This window comes from Neopelma chrysocephalum, unplaced genomic scaffold (assembly GCF_003984885.1).
Source record: "Neopelma chrysocephalum unplaced genomic scaffold, ASM398488v2 Primary Assembly neopelma1_182859, whole genome shotgun sequence".
In the NCBI taxonomy this organism is placed as follows: Eukaryota; Metazoa; Chordata; class Aves; order Passeriformes; family Pipridae; genus Neopelma; species Neopelma chrysocephalum.
Genome location: NW_020938097.1, coordinates 1 through 15137, shown reverse-complemented (window position 1 = coordinate 15137; position 15137 = coordinate 1). Strand labels below are relative to the sequence as shown.

The 15137-nt window shown below is 60.9% G+C and overlaps 1 protein-coding gene across 1 annotated transcript; it reads left to right on the top strand.

Annotated features, from left to right (window-relative positions):
• Positions 1-356: 356 nt before the first annotated feature.
• Positions 357-14354, top strand: LOC113962588 (R3H domain-containing protein 2-like; the record flags this gene model as incomplete). The annotated part of the gene is given in 17 exon segments (XM_027673349.1): positions 357-465; positions 1437-1532; positions 2509-2540; positions 4420-4652; positions 6884-6993; positions 6995-7045; positions 8243-8332; positions 8920-9162; positions 9688-9814; positions 10212-10447; positions 10751-10905; positions 11321-11421; positions 12099-12268; positions 12385-12529; positions 12623-12723; positions 12816-12900; positions 13755-14354. Coding segments are annotated over 17 exon segments (2434 nt in total), but the record flags the coding sequence as incomplete, so codon positions are not given.
• Between the last annotated feature and the right edge of the window lie 783 nt (positions 14355-15137).

Genomic DNA, 15137 nt, shown 5'->3' with positions numbered 1-15137 from the left:
TTTTCCCTTTCCCCTTTTCCCCTTCCCTTTTCCCCTTCCCTTTTCCCCTTCCCTTTTCCCCTTCCCTTCCCCCTTCCCTTCCCCACAGCCCAGGAACACTCCAGACCAGGATGGGTTCCACACCACACTTTTTTGCCTCTTAAAGAAGAGCAGGGCCCCTCTCGAGAAGAATCAGGTCATGGGATGAATAAATAGGGAAGATCCTTCCCTTGCAGCCCTCCCTGGCTCTCCACAGTTCCCAGAGAAGGCCAGGAGCTCTTGTTGCCATCAGCCAGGGCTGGAATTTCACCCAACAAACATCTCTGCATGTTCTGTGCCCGTTTCTTCCCCCCTAACAAGGGTTGTTTTTCCTGCAGCCCCGAGCAGAGGTTCTCTGAGCACATCAAGGATGAGAAGAATGCAGAGTTCCCCCAGAGGTTTATCCTGAAACGGGATGACACCAGCATGGATCGGGATGACAACCAGGTGAGGGGGGAACATGGGGCGTCTGCATCCCTTGGGAAAGCCAGATGTGACCTGTCTGAGATGAGAACAACTCCCAAAATCCTCTAGGGTGTCCTCCAGTAACATTTAATAGGAGCTCCCACCCCACCCAAGCAGCAGCATCTCAATGTGAAAACTTCCAAATACCATGGAAAGGGATGAAGAATTGCTGAGATTTCTGTGGGAATGCTTCTCCATACCCTGAAATCACCTGGGGGCTGGGCCAGGCTTTAAGGTGAAGCCTTTTGCCAAGGTTTCCATGGAAATGCCCTGAGCTGAGTGTTGCCAAGTGTCTCTCCCCACCTTTCCTTTAAAAGACCTTAAAGATTGTCCAGTCCCACCCCAGGCCATGGGCAGGGACACCTTCCACCAGCCCAGGTTGCTCCAAGCCCCATCCAACCTGGCCTTGGGCACTTCCAGGGATCCAGGGGCAGCCACAGCTTCTCTGGGCAACCTGTGCCAGGGCCTCCCCACCCTCCCAGGGAGGGATTTCTTCCCCAAATCCCATCCAAACCCAGTCCCATCACCCCAGCACTGTGCTTTGGGACATGTTCCTGAGTTTCAGTCAGGGTCAGGAGCTGCTCACTGCAGTCAGTCCCAGTTTGTGGTTTCCCTGTTGGTGCCACTCAGGGCTGCAGAACCCCTGAGGGAGCAGGAATGTTGGCACCTGCTCCAAGGAATGGCCTTCAGCTTTTCTCCCTGGTGATATCCCAGACCTCTGGATCAGGCAGAGTTCAGGCAGGGTGGTTGTGCTTGAGGCAGGAGGTGGATGGATGTCCGGGAATGATCATCCCTGTGGGATGTTTATCCCCAGACACAGGTGGGTGCGGAGGCAGAGGCCGGGTCACCTCCAGGCTCCACAATCCACCTCCTGCCCGACATTCCCAGCAGCTGACTGCTCCCCCTGCTCCTGCTGGCAACTGCTGACCCCTGAGCTGTGTTTGTCCCTTCAGATCAGACTCCCCTTGCAGGATGGGAGAAGGAGCAAATCCATAGAAGAGCGAGAGGAGGAATATCAGCGGGTCAGGGAGCGGATCTTTGCGCGAGAGGTGAGTTTGGATCCCTCCCCTGCCAGGAGCTTCCCGGAGCTTTGGGGCAGAAGTTGGCCTTGAGAGTGCCGAGAGGTCAGATCTCATTGTTGCTTTTCCCACCAGTTTCCCAGTGGTTTTGGGATCTGCCATTGAATTCCAGCTCCCAGCAAAGGTGTCTGAGATGTCGGGGTAGAGGAGCCACCCCCCAGTCTGCAGCTTCCCTAAAATTTCAGGGAGCAGCAGAGGTGACAGAGGAGGCAGTTCTGCTCCTTGCTGCCCCAAAGATCACAGCTTTATGCAGTGGCAGTTTTGGGATGACCAGAGAACAAGTTGCTGAACCCAAAAGGAGCAGCAGCTGCATCTCCCCAGCGCTGCAGCTCCCACCTCCTGACCCAGCAGTGCAGGGCTCTGCCTTTCCAGGAGGAATGTGGCCTTTCCAGGGAAATCTGTGCCTTCCCTGGGCTCAGTGCCTCTCACTCTCCAGCCAGGGGTGGTCAGGGATTTGTCTTACCTGCACAGGCCCAAAGTCCTGGCTTAGGGACAGCACAGATTGGGATGTCCTGGCTCCTGCTCGGTGTCCTGGCCTGAGCCAGCTTTGCCTCTGCCTTCCAGAGGCAGGGATGACCAGCATGGATCAGGCTGGGCTGGCCTTGAGCCCACTGCCTGGTTTTCCTGGCAATAAATGCCTGGCCCTGATTGTCACATGGAGGAAGGTGCCACCAGAGCTGCCTCAGAGCAGTGGAGGAGGGAGCTGAGGACTCAGATTTGAGAGATTTTGGGTCGCAGGTGTCGGGGAAGGTTCCCGAGGGCCTGGATGGAGATCCACAGGGATCAGGAGGCTCAGCACCACACCTGAGCGACCTGTACCTGCTCACAACACACCACCAGCCCCAGCCCCACCTTTTGAAATCCCCTGGGGTCGTTCTTTCAGAGCCACTAAGTCTCCCTTTTCTTTCCTTTCCTTCCTTTCCCACCTCCGTGGTCGCGCTCCCAGTCCGGCCAGAACGGATTCCTCACGGACAGCAGGTGAGTGCTGCCCAGCCCTGGGGGGGTCCCCAGAGCCCTGCACGACTCTGAGATGATGCTTTTCTCTGGCAGGCTCTCCACAGAAGGCTTTGCTTGTACAGAGGCAGATTTTTAGGTCTCTCCCTGTGGTTTATTTTGCCCCGTGTGGAGCAGCCCCCCCCATCAGTGGCTGCTCGTGGAGTTACTGAAGGTGTTTTCTTTGCAACATCAATTCTGAGTCCTTTTTTGGCTGGTTCCTCAGCTAAAAAGGAGGGTGGGAATGGCAGGGAGGAATTCCAGCAGTTTTCAAACCATTCCACCTCTTGTTTCCCAAAAGGATGGGAAATCCCTGCCCTTACAGTGCCAGGATCAGCATCAGGATCAGGCAGGGCTGTCCCTAATCCTGGATTATCAAAGCTGGGGGACTTAATGGTGGCAGTGAAGTGTCTCAGGCTCCATCTCAGCCAGAGGAGCTGCTGAGGGCACTGGGAACACGTTCTTAGGGAGCAGTTTTCCCATGGATGAAAGGGCTGGAGTCAGGCTGGTGAGTCACCTGGCACAGACCCCGCTGCCAGAGGCTGCCGAGGGCTGAGGATGAAGAATGGGATGAAAAGGGAGAGTCTCATCCCTGCTGTGCTCTGCCTGCACAGCCAAAGCTCTGGACACGAGGCAGCTCTGTGTGGGACAGGACAGGAGGATCTGACGGGTCAGGAGCAGCTTTGTCCCTCTCCTTGGGCTGTCACCTGCCTGAGGCTGTCCTGGAAAATCCAGTGTCCTCAGCACAGTCACAGGGACCGTGTCCTGGAGTCTGCCTGTGGCAGGGGGACAGTTCTCAGTCCATAGGGTTGGAGTAAAACTCCCCCAGAATGTGGCAAAAGCCCCGTTGCTGATGTGGCTGCAGCTCTGGGAGCTGAGCTCAGCCAGGGCTGTGCCAGGGGCTTCCCTGCCTGTGGTGCCCAGGCCCTGAAGAGCTCGGTGAACCTGCCTTTGGGGTTCCCCTGGGTGGGAGAGGGAGGATTCGTGGGCCTCAGGACCATTTTGAGCTCTTTAGGGATATAACCATTGCACTGCTCTTCCAAGAGATGGATTTTTGGCTCTCACGTGCTCCCAACAGCCCAGGACGTCACCTCAGGAGTTCCAAGCCTCTCTTTTCCCCTCCACAACTGTGTGGAGCAGCTCTTCCAGTGTGGCATTCCCTAGGGAAAGCCCAGGAACCCATTCCTGGGACAAACCAGGCTCACTGCTTGGGACATTGTTGTGCTGATGTTCCCTAAAGTCCTGCTGTGGCCAGACCTGGCCTGGGCTGAGGGAGGGTGATCAGTGGGGGCACAGCTCTGGGTGCAGCAATATTCCAGTGTCACAGAATCCTGGAATGGTTTGGGGTAGGAGAGACCTTAAAACTCATCCTGTTCCAGCCCCTGCCACGGGCAGGGACACCTTCCACCAGCCCAGGTTGCTCCAAGCCCCATCCAGCCTGGCCTTGGGCACTTCCAGGGATGGCACAGCCACAGCTCTGTGCAAACTGTGCCAGCTGGGCAGAAATCCTCCCAAGGGCTGGGGTGGGAAGTGGTCTCTAAGATCTCCAGGCCTTTAACAGCTCCCTGTTCCGAGACAGGGAGAGTTTTAGCACAGCATCCTGCTCTGATCCTGCTGGGCCCCTCCCATGGCTGTATCTGGCTGGAGAAGGGGCCAGGAGCCAGGGGAGCCCCGGCTCTTCACGGTGATGCCCAAAGAGCTGTGCCCTGGGGGGGTGTTTGCTGTCAGATTTTTCCCCCCCCCGAGGGTCCCAGACCCAGAGCTCAGTGTCCCCTCACCCTGCACTGGGGTTTGGACAGCAGAGTGTCCTCACCCTGCTGCTGCCCCTTCCCTGGAGGCCCCCAATGACTCTTGCTCTCCACAGGGGCCCCCGGGAGGGGCTGGGCCGGGCCTCGGGCAGCCGCCAGAGCAGCACCGAGAGCGAGCTGAAGGCCCTGGAGCCGCGGCCCTGGAGCAGCACCGACTCCGACGGCTCCATGCGCGCCCTGAGGCCGCCCGTCACCAAGGCCAGCAGCTTCAGTGGCATCTCCATCCTCACCAGGGGGGACAGCGTGGGCAGCAGCAAGGGCAGCACTGCCAGCAGGACGGCCCGGGCAGGTACAGAGCCGCTTCTCCAGGCAGGTCCTGCTTCCCCTGCGTGCCGGGCAGGGGGAACTGGGGCTGGTGGTGCCCCTGGTTGTAAAAACAGGACGTGGCTGGCGCCGGGATCTCGGTTGTGCCACCTGGTTGATCGCCTGCTTTGTCACTGTCACCTCTGCCATCCCTCCATCGGTTACCTGGGACGAGGGACAGCGTTTGATCCCAGCCCCTGCAACTCAAACTCCCAGTTTTCGTGGTTTTCTCTCCCCTGCTGTGCCCCCAAGTTGGGTTCCCTTCTGCTCCCAAAACCCTTCCCAGCTCGGGGTGAAGCTCCTGGCACTGTACCTTGCTTTCCAAGGAGGGCAGGGAAAGGTGTCACCAATGAGTCTCATCAGACACAACTGTCAGACAAAGACTCTGTTAGTTGGGATCTGCCCACGACGTTCTCAGAGTGATTCACTGAGAGCTCCTGGGAGCAAACAGCAGCTGGAGCTGGGCCCGAGCTCCAGAGCTGCTGGGGATGGTGCAAGGGTTTGGGAGCCAAAGGGAATTAGGATCCCAAGTCTCTCTGCTGCTTCAGCTCAGTCCTTCCTTGTCTGGCCAGGTACCACAGAGCCCACGGGGGATGTTCCTGGGGGGTGTCACAGGTGACCTGCTCCTGGCAGCAGCTTCCCAAGGGATGTGTGTCCTGGGTGTTCCAGGGAATGTCTCTGCTCCCCTCGGACAGGGAGGAGCAGAACCCATAATTTTCAACCTGCTGCTTGTGAAGGGTGTTTGTGGAAGGGGCAACGTGGGTTTTGTTCCCATTTTAGTCTGGTGACAGCTGGGGGAGCTGCTGATGTGTCAGTGAGCAAAATCCAGTGTTGTCCCACTGTCCTCCATTCCCACTGGTTGGCAGCAAGTCCCAAATCTTTGGGAACTGTCCTTTTCCTGAGGAGGAGAGGCAGAGCGTGGGTAATAACTGCTCTACAGGAGTCCTTTCAACCAAAAAGGGATGTATTTAAGAGGCTCCTGGACCGTGTCCCAGCACCCAGCCTTTGGAACCACACCTTCCTGTCCCAGTTTGGAGGTGCCCACGGTGTCTCCCGGGATCCTGTTCCCATCGTGCCAGGGCTGTGCTCGCTCTGGGTGTTCCAGCCACCTCCAGGACTGATTCATGGGGTGCTGGGAGCACTCATTTGAAGATCTGTCCCAACGTGTGCAGAGCAGAGCGAGAGAGGAGCCACTTTTTGGCTCTTCCTGTAATTTTCCCTCCAGGTCTCCCCTGGGAACAGAAGCCAGTTGCTTTCCAGGCTTTATATAAGGGCAGATGATTAGAAGCATCCTGGGAGAAAGAAAAAATAACAGGCAAAGGAATTATCACTTGAGGAAGAAAAACACCAAACCCACCTTCCTCCATATCCTGATGTTTATTCCATGGGATTGGAAGTGCCTGGGACCTGGGGGCTCTTTTCCCATCCCAGCATCCAGCCCCTGGGCAACTGTCAGTGGAATATTCCCTCCTTTGCAGCAATTGGCTGCTGACAGAGCTCCTCAGCAGAATCCCTGGAGATCAGCTGTGGAAATGTGGGAGATCAGAGGCAGAGCTGGTTAAACAGCAGCCACTGGGCATGAAGCAATAGTTGCACAACCCTTTTATTTCTGGAAGTAAGGCTGGAATACTGAGGAGACCCTTCCCAGCTGGGGGCCAGCAGTGTGTGCACCACGCTCCTTCCCAGCTTTGCCTGCCAGGGGAAGGGCTTGCTTTCAGCTTGCCATTTCCCAGCCTTTTCCTCAGGGGTCTGTGGGGCCACGGAATGGGGTCCCCACAGAACGGGGTCCCTGCACTCCCCTCTCTGCCCTGGGCACTCAGGTTGGTGCTGGTGGCTGTGCCCAGAGCTGAGCTGGGACTGGAGCTTCCCCAGCTCCTTCCCCCCATCCCGTGGTGCTGAGCTGACACCTGGCAGCTCCCTGACTTTGGGATCAGGGTGTGGATCCTCCTCCAGGCGGGTGCTGCCGTTGGCAGCCGGATTCTCCTTCCCTGCGTGGGGAGATCCCGGGATCAGCCTTGGAGGGTCAGTGAGTGCCCCTGGCCGTGGAGAGGAGGGATGTACAACCCCCAGCAGTGTCAGCCCCTCGCTTTGCTGTGAGCAGAGTCCAACCAGCACCTCATCCCTCTGCCTGCTCCCCTGGACCCCTGGGAGCTCCGGGGGTGGCAGGACCCCCCCGAGGCTCCGTGTGCCGACGCCCTGTGCCTGTCCCCGTTGCAGGTTTGGTGCTAGGAGCCCCCGAGGGGTGCAGCCAGTCCCCGTCCTCGCAGCCCAGCCGTGGCCTCCTGCCCTGCACGGCCCCACCACCACCCCCGCAGCCCCCCGGCATCCCCCCCCCCAGCCCAGCAACCACCGGCCATGAGCAACCCCATGATGTCCCAGGTGAGTCACTCACTGCACGGGGGGGGGGGGAGCAGGGACACAGGACACCCCGGGGGGGCTCTGGGCCCACCCCTGGGTTTTGGGGGTCCCCACGGTGGCGGTCCCTCCGTGCTCGTGGCGGAGCAGGGGGAGGTCGGGGGCTGTGCTGTGCCTGAGTGATTCCATGGGATGTTATCCCAGCTTCCCAGCCCCTTCTGATCTGCCCGGGCCAGCAGCCCCCTTGGGAAAAGGGTCTGTAGTCTTTGGATGAGTGGCAAACTGGAACCAGTTTCCCTCGGGACAGTCCCGACTGGTCCTTGGGTTTGAGCTCCCTGTGGTTGGTGTCCTGATGTCCTGGGGGAGGCTCCTGGAGCTGAGCTGGGTGTGTCCTCCAGACCCTCCCCAAGTTAAAGCCAGGGGATGTTTGCTGTTCCACAGCCTGCTGGGCTGTTCCCAGGGGTGGAACCCTCTGGAAAGCACCCGTGGATGTCATTCCTAAGGACTTGTTCTGCCCCTGCCCCTGTGACAGACCCTGTCCTGCTGCAGGATCACTGGGCCGTGCTGGTGTTTTTATTTTGTACTTTCTGCTCTGATGGTTTAGGTCCTGGAAAAACTGATTTCAGGTGTTGGAGTGTTGGTGAAGGGTCTGGAAATGCCCTGTCCCCACGTCCGTGTCCCTTCAGTGTCACCAAAGGTTCAGTCAGAGGACTGACCCCCCCTTCCAGCACTGACCACCACAGGGTCGATGCCCAAAGCACAAAGTGTGGGGTTGTCATAAAGCAGGTCCTCTGGGTGACAAAGTGGGGTCCCTGTGGAAGGCGAGCAGGCAGGGAAGGCATTCCCAGCAGGAATGGCCAAGGAGCACTGCAGGGACTGCTGGAAATGGGAGAGACCTGAGTGTTGTGTGGGGAGAAGTGACCCTGCTGCTGCTGCTGGGCCCTGGTGAGCTCGTGCCACTGCTCCTGCCAGGCAAGAGCTGCTTTGGGACCGGCCCCCCCCTCCCAGGCTCCGCAGAGCCTCCGACAGGGATGGATCCTGCCCCGGAATGGTCTCCGTGCTTCCCAACCCCTGCACTGCCCCTCTGTGTGTTTGCAGTTGGCTCACTTGACTAACCTGGTTGTTCCTTCTTTCTCTCCTTCCTCCTCATCCTTCCTTCCTTCCTTTCCCTCTCCCTCCTTTTCCCCCGGATCTCTCTCCTCCCTTCTCCGCTGGTCGTAGCCGGTCCCGGCGCTGCAGCCTGTTCCGTACTCTCCAAGCTCCTGCCCCCAAGTCCTCTTGCCAGTCTCTCCACCCCAGCAGTACAACCTGGTATAAACCCCAGTTCCTCTTCTTGCACTCTCTGTTGTGCTCTGTGCTGTGTTTGTGTTGTGTGAGCTTGTGCTGATCAGGTATGTCCCGGACTCTGACCCCCCCGTGGGGTTGGGATTCACGGAGCTCTGTGCTGCACTGGGATTCCCGAGGCTGTGGCACCACCCATCCCGGAGTGGCAGTCTTGCAAAGAGCCTGGGAAAAGCAAATTCCAAGCCCAGAGCTCCCCGGGAAGCGATGCTTGTGCCCAGTGCTGGGGTTTGGGAGCCGTGGCTGCCCCGGGGGCTCAGCCAGGCCCTGTGCTGTCTCCACCGGGATCTTTTGGGAATGGTGTGGCCCATGGGACGTGGCCTGTGGCCTGGGGTCACCCCTGCCTGTGTCACTGAGTGTCCACTGAGCATTAGGCCCCCCCAGCAGGTTGCATGTCCCCCCATCCTGCCTTGGGCCTGTGGCTCGTGTCTGGGGGGCCTGTGTTGGGGGAGCCCCTCGCAGAGCAGGGGTCTGCACTCCTCAGCAGAGCTGTGTGCCACGTGCTGCTGTCCCACACTCTGCCCTCCTCCTCCATCCTCCCCCTTGTCCCCCTCCAGGCCGACGAGCTCAGCAGCCCCTTCGGGCAGATCAGCCTCAGCCGACAGGGCTCCACGGAGGCCCCGGATCCTTCCTCGGCGATGTTCCAGTCGTCCCTCATCTCCCAGCACCCTCAGCAGACAGGATTCATCATGGCAACCCCTGGGCAGCCCATCCCCACCTCCAGCTACTCCACCTCGGGGCACACGGCCCCCACTCAGCAGGTGCTGCAGCCCCAGGGCTACATTCAGCCTCCCCAGCAAGTAAGGACACGAGGGGACGTCCATAGAGCTGGCAGGGGCTGCGGGGGAGTGGGGCCCCTCTTTGTCTGCTGCTCGTTGGTGATGGATCCATCCCCAGGGGTCCAAGCTCACCCTCCCTTGCTAGGCACAGGATGGTCCCTGTCCCCTGTGTCCCTCTGAGCCCACGAGGCTCCTGCCTGGGGACCACTCCCGGCTCTCAGTGGTGGGGGAGGGACTCAGGGCTGACACCTCTAAGCTCTCTTTGGGGTCCTGCAGGGCTTTATGACCTCTAGGACTGTCCCCTGAGCTGTGAGGAGAGAGTTGTGCCTACTGTGCTCTTGCACTACTGTGCTGGGAAAGGCTTGGATGAGGAGGCTGGGAGGCGCGGGAAGGGGCCGTGGTTCCCCACCAGAGCCAAAGCCCTGGGTGGTTCCCTTCGGCAGAAGCCAGGCCAGGTGAGAGAGAAAACTGGTCCTGGGGGACCAGCTTTCTTGGATCCCCTCCCTCCTGCGTTTCTCACCACCTGTGTTTTCTTGCCCCTGATAGATTCAGGTTTCTTACTACCCCCCCGGGCAGTACCCGAACTCCAGCCAGCAATACCGACCCCTCAGTCACCCAGTGGCCTACAGCTCCCAGCGCCCACAGCAGCTCCCCCAGCAGTCCCAGCAGCCAGGTAAGGGGGTGGAAAGGGGGAAGGGAGGGCAGCTTTCCCTTTTCTGCTGCTTTTGTGGCTCCAAGCATCTCCCATGTGCTCTCTGGGGCCGGGTTTGCTCTTCCCCGTCTCCCGCTCTTTGCTGGACCTGTCTCTCGGCTGGGAATTTGTATCCTGGCCTGCAGAGGCTGTGGAATCCTTCCCCTCCCTTTCCTCCCAGCTTGTTGGAGCAGGGATGAGGTGGATTTAAAGCCAGGAGCTTCCCTCAGGTGTTTTTACACCTGCCCTAAGGAAGCCCATTCCCCACTCTTTAGCAGGAGGTGGGGGCAGAGCAGGACTGGAGCCCCTATATCCCAAATCTGGGGCTGTTTCCCACATCCAGCTGGGAAGCTGCTCCATTGAAGCCCTGTTCTGGCAGGTTTACAGCCAATGATGTCCAACCAGCAGCAAACATACCAAGGTGTGATGGGGGTGCAGCAGGCGCAGCCCCCCGGGCTCCTCAACAGCCAGAGGAACAACATGGGGGGCCAGATGCAGAGCGTGATGGGGGTGCAGCAGGCACAGCCCCCCGGGCTCCTCAGCAGCCAGAGGAGTGGGATGGGGAGCCAGATGCAAGGCCTGATGGTCCAGTACACGCCGCTGCCTTCGTACCAGGTGGGCATCTGCTGCTCTCCAGCGTGGGGGGCTGGGAGGGGACCCCAGTGGGCAGGATGTGCCCTGTCCCTGTGCCTGAGGGTTGGAGCCAGAGGTGGGCTTGGAGAGCACCCTGGGGAGGGCACATCCATGTGGGAATCTGTGGGACACGTCTGGAGCAGGAGGACAGGGAGAGGAGCTTGGGAGGGGCTGCCCTGCCTGGGCAGGAAAACACCCCCTGGAATCTCCTCCCCTTGCCGGGGTCTCTTTGGGCCAGTTCTTGCTCCATGTGACCTGTGACCTGCTGCTTTCCTGCCTGCCCAGGTTCCCATGGCCAGTGAGTCCCAGAGCGTGGTCCAGCAGCCCTTCCAGCAGCCAGTGCTCGTGCCAGCCAGTCAGTCTGTGCAGGGGGGGCTCCAGGCTGGGGGGGTCCCCATCTACTACAGCGTCATCCCCACTGCCCAGCAGAACGGCACCAGGTACAGCTCCTCTGCCCTGGGGAGAGAGGGGGGGGCTGCTGCCCACAGAGGGAGTTTTGGGGGTGTCCTGTCAGGGCCAGGAGACAGCCCTGATGTTCCTTGTGGGTGCCTTCCAATCGGGGGATTCCACGATTCCACCGGATGATTCCGTGCCCTGCTGAGAGGGGGGAGCGTCCTGTTCCTGCAGCTGGAGGTGGTCGAGCACCACAGGAGCTGCTCCTCCCCGAGCCCTGCCTCCCATATCCAGGGCTTCCTGGCCCCCAGCACGCCAGGCTTCCTGTGTGTCCAGCCCTCTCCAGAGGCTCCTGTGTGTCCAGCCATCCCAGTACAGAGGGAGCTGGGAGTTACCTGTACAGACCTCCCGGGGTTTTCCCTCCCCATCCCCGCCCTCACCTGCTCCCTCTCTGCTCCTCAGCCCGTCCGTGGGGTTCCTGCAGCCTCCCGGCTCCGAGCAGTACCAGATGCCACAGTCCCCGGCCCCCTGCAGCCCCCCCCAGATGCAGCAGCAGTATTCAGGTACGAGGGGCAGGGCTGGCTCCAGTTCCAGGTGGGATCAGCTCTTGGATCGCGGTCGGCGGAGCTGCCGCTTCGCAGCCGAGTCCGTCTGTGCAAGGGGGTTCCCGAGGCTGGGAATCCCACTGGGAATGATCAGGATGCAGCACCAGGGTGGCACTGGCCTGTGCCTGGCATCTCCCTGCCCTGGGGTGGGAGTGGCAGAGGGGGCTGGGTGGGCTGTGGATTGGGGAGAGCGGGAGGAATTGTGGGTGAGGAGCCTCAGGATTCCTGCTCCCTGTCCCAGCCACTGGGAGCAAGGTGGGGCCTTGGGAGCCGGTGCAGGAGCTGGACTGGGATTGTGGAGCTCTGGGCCTGGTGAGCTGCAGGATCTGGGCTGGGATGCTGGAGCTCTGTGCCCAGCTCTGTGCTGGGAGTCCTGCAGCGACGCTCAGAGCACCCATCAGCTTGTCCCCCCTGCTCCCATTTCTCCCAGATTAAACATCACTCCCTGATGTAAGATGGCATAGAGGAGAGGGATCCCCAGTGGATCCTGGTGGGGCTTTTCCAGCCTGGGAAAGGCTGGAACGGCAGAGGAGAAGAGTCCAGAGCGGGATTATAGGGAAGTGGCAGGGACAGGCAGGTGCCCCAGGTCCCACAGCAGCAGAGCCCGGGCCGGACGCTCCTGTGTCTGTCCCCAGGGGTGTCCCCGTCAGGCCCCGGTGTCGTGGTGATGCAGCTGAATGTCCCCAACGGCCCCCAGGCCCCCCAGAACCCCCCCGTGGTGCAGTGGAGCCACTGTAAGTACTACAGCCTGGAGCAGCGGGGGCAGAAGCCGGGAGACCTCTACAACCCCGACACCAGTGCTCAGGTACTGGGCGGACCGGGAGGGACGGGGAGGAGGCGGCTCAGCCTCTGGGGTGGGCTGGGTGACGGAGTGGGGGGGGTCACGAGCCCCGGGGGTGTCTGACACTGTCCCTCCCCCAGGCCAGCACTCAGCTGAACAGCCCCATCACGTCCCCCACCCAGTCCCCGACGCCGTCGCCCGTCACCAACCTCAACAGTGTGTGCACGGGGCTGAGCCCCCTCCCTGTCCTCACCCAGTTCCCCCGGCCCATGGGCCCGGCACAAGGTAAGGGGGGGAGGCGTGTGGGGCCGGCCCAGGGGTTTCCTAGGAATCCCCTGGTGTTTCCCGGGGTCCCCACGGACGTTGCTCCTCGCGCAGGTGACGGGCGGTACTCGCTGCTGGGCCAACCGCTGCAGTACAACCTGTCCCTCTGCCCCCCGCCACTGCTCCACAACCAGCCCGGCTACACGGCACACCAGGTACAGCCGGGCCACGGGGGGTGGCACAGGCCCCTTCCCCGGGAGGCCACGGGGTCCCCCGAGGTGACACGGAGCCCTTTTCACCCCTCCAGGGGCAGACTGGGATGAAACACGGGAACCGCAGCAAGAGACAGGCCCTGAAATCGGCGTCCACCGACCTGGGCACGAGTGACGTAGGCAAGTGACCCCCTCAGGAGGTTCCCTTTGCCCTCTGATGTCCACACACACGGGGTTTGGAGGCTCCAGATGCCCACACCAGCATCCCACAGGACCCTGTGCTGCTTTTGGGGATAGTTCCTGCCTGTCCCTCACCTTGGGGGTCTCCACAAGGTCCTTGGGGAGGGAGGGACCCGGAGCAGCCCTCACTGACCCTCTGGAGGCCTCGGGCTTGTCCCCCACGTCACCTCTGTGTCACCACCAGCTGCAGGGGGCCCTTTAAGAGCCCCTCCCTGCCCCTGGCATGGCCTGGCTGTGCCACGTTAATATTAGCAAAGAATCCCTTCGGCAGCTCTGCTAAGCCTGGAGCCAGGGCTGGAGCCAGGAGCTGCACGGGGGCTCGGGGACCACCAGGCAGGGACTGGGGCAGGAGCTGCTGAGGGATTTGGGGACCCCTGGGCGGGGCACAGCCACGTGTCGCTGCCCTCTGTGGGTGCAGCCTCAGGGTGGGAGCACAGGGTCGGCTCCCAGTCCTGGTCCCTGAGGTTTGGGGTAGGAAAACAGGGCAGAGCCCCTGGGAGAGCCCGAACTGCCCAGCCAAGGCCATCCAAAGGACACCAGAAGGACTCGGTGTCGCTGGAGCCCTGGGACACTGGGCAATGCCCATCTCCTCCTGAAGCAGGGAAGGGATCGGGACTGGGCACTGCAGGGAGCAGGCAGGGGTAGTCTGGGGGAAGCGACTGACTTAGAGAAGTACCTGGGGGGCAGCCTGGCACAGCGCAGCACTCCCAGGCCAAGGAGAGGTGGGTGCTCCAGCCCGGGAGGGCTCCCGGGGCACCGGGACCCGGCCGGTGACTCGTCCCCCCTCCCCGCAGTGCTGGGCCGGGTGCTGGAGGTGACGGACCTGCCCGAGGGCATCACACGGACGGAGGCCGACAAGCTCTTCACCCAGCTCGCCATGGCCGGTGCCAAAATCCAGTGGCTCAAAGAGACTCAGGGGCGCCGCGGGGACGGCGGTGGCGGCGGCGGGGACAACAGCGGGACTCCGGAGAACGGCAGGCACGGTGACCTCGCTGCCTTATACACCATCGTGGCCGTGTTCCCCAGCCCGCTGGCCGCCCAGAACGCCTCCCTCCGCCTCAACAACTCCCTCAGCCGCTTCAAGCTGCGCGTGGCCAAAAAGAACTACGACCTGCGGGTGCTGGAGCGGGCCAGCTCCCAGTAGGGCTCCCGCGGGCACCGGGCACCCCCCTGGGCCTCTTCTCCTCCCGCCCTCCCTTCCTCTCGCCCTCCTTCCTTGATATATTTATATGAACATAATTAAGAGACGAGAAGTTGATTTTTTTTTGTTTTGTTTTGTTTTTTAATTATTATTATTTTTTTGGAGTGACGCCCCGTGCCCGCCCCCCCCTCCCCTGTGTCTCTGGTTTTGTTTAAGCACTGTGTTGGGCCGCACATACAGGTGTTGATTGGTATGTTCACTGCACATTTTATTTAATCGGATTATTATTTGGGAGGGGGGGAGGGGGTATTTTTGGTTTTATTTTATTTCGGGGGGGGGGTTGTTTTTAAATAAAAAAAAAAAAAAGAAAATTTGTCCGTCGCTCGAACGTGACTTTCCCGTTCTCTGCCAGTGCCAAGGGCTGGGGGCTCTGGGGTGAGGAGACAGTGGAAGGGGCACTGGAAGGGGATGTGTCCTGCCCAGTGCTGCCCCTGTGTTGGCCTGTCTGAGGGCTACAAGCTTGTGGGGAGCCCAGGCTGGGATTAGAGTGCTTGGCCTGGGGCTGGACCCCTGGCAGATGTTCACGGCCTCTTCTCTCAGCTGCCAGCCCCATCCAGCTGTGCCAGGGCAGGAATGAGGGCATGGAGTGTCCCCTGCAAGGAAGCAACATACTCCTGGTGACTGAGGAGCTGGCACAGGTCAGGTGGGGACAGGATTTGGGCTGGCACAGCCTCGGTGGCACAGCCAGAGCCTCCAGCAGCAGTGGGAAGCTCCCAGCGCAGGTAAGAGAAGCCGGGAAGGGGGGGCTCCAACTCCAGCCTTGCACCAGCTCCCACCTCGCTGCCCCCCACAGCTGGGCAGGGACTGTGGGCACCCCAGGATGCCCGTCCAGGGCCCTGTCCCCCACCACAGGCAGCCTGGCAGCACTGGGCTCCCATCACCTCGTCCCAGCAGGATTTTGTGCCAGAGGGTGCCGAGGCAGCCACGAGCTGCCCCTCGAGAGACCCCTCTGCTGCCACTCTGCCCCTCGAGAGAC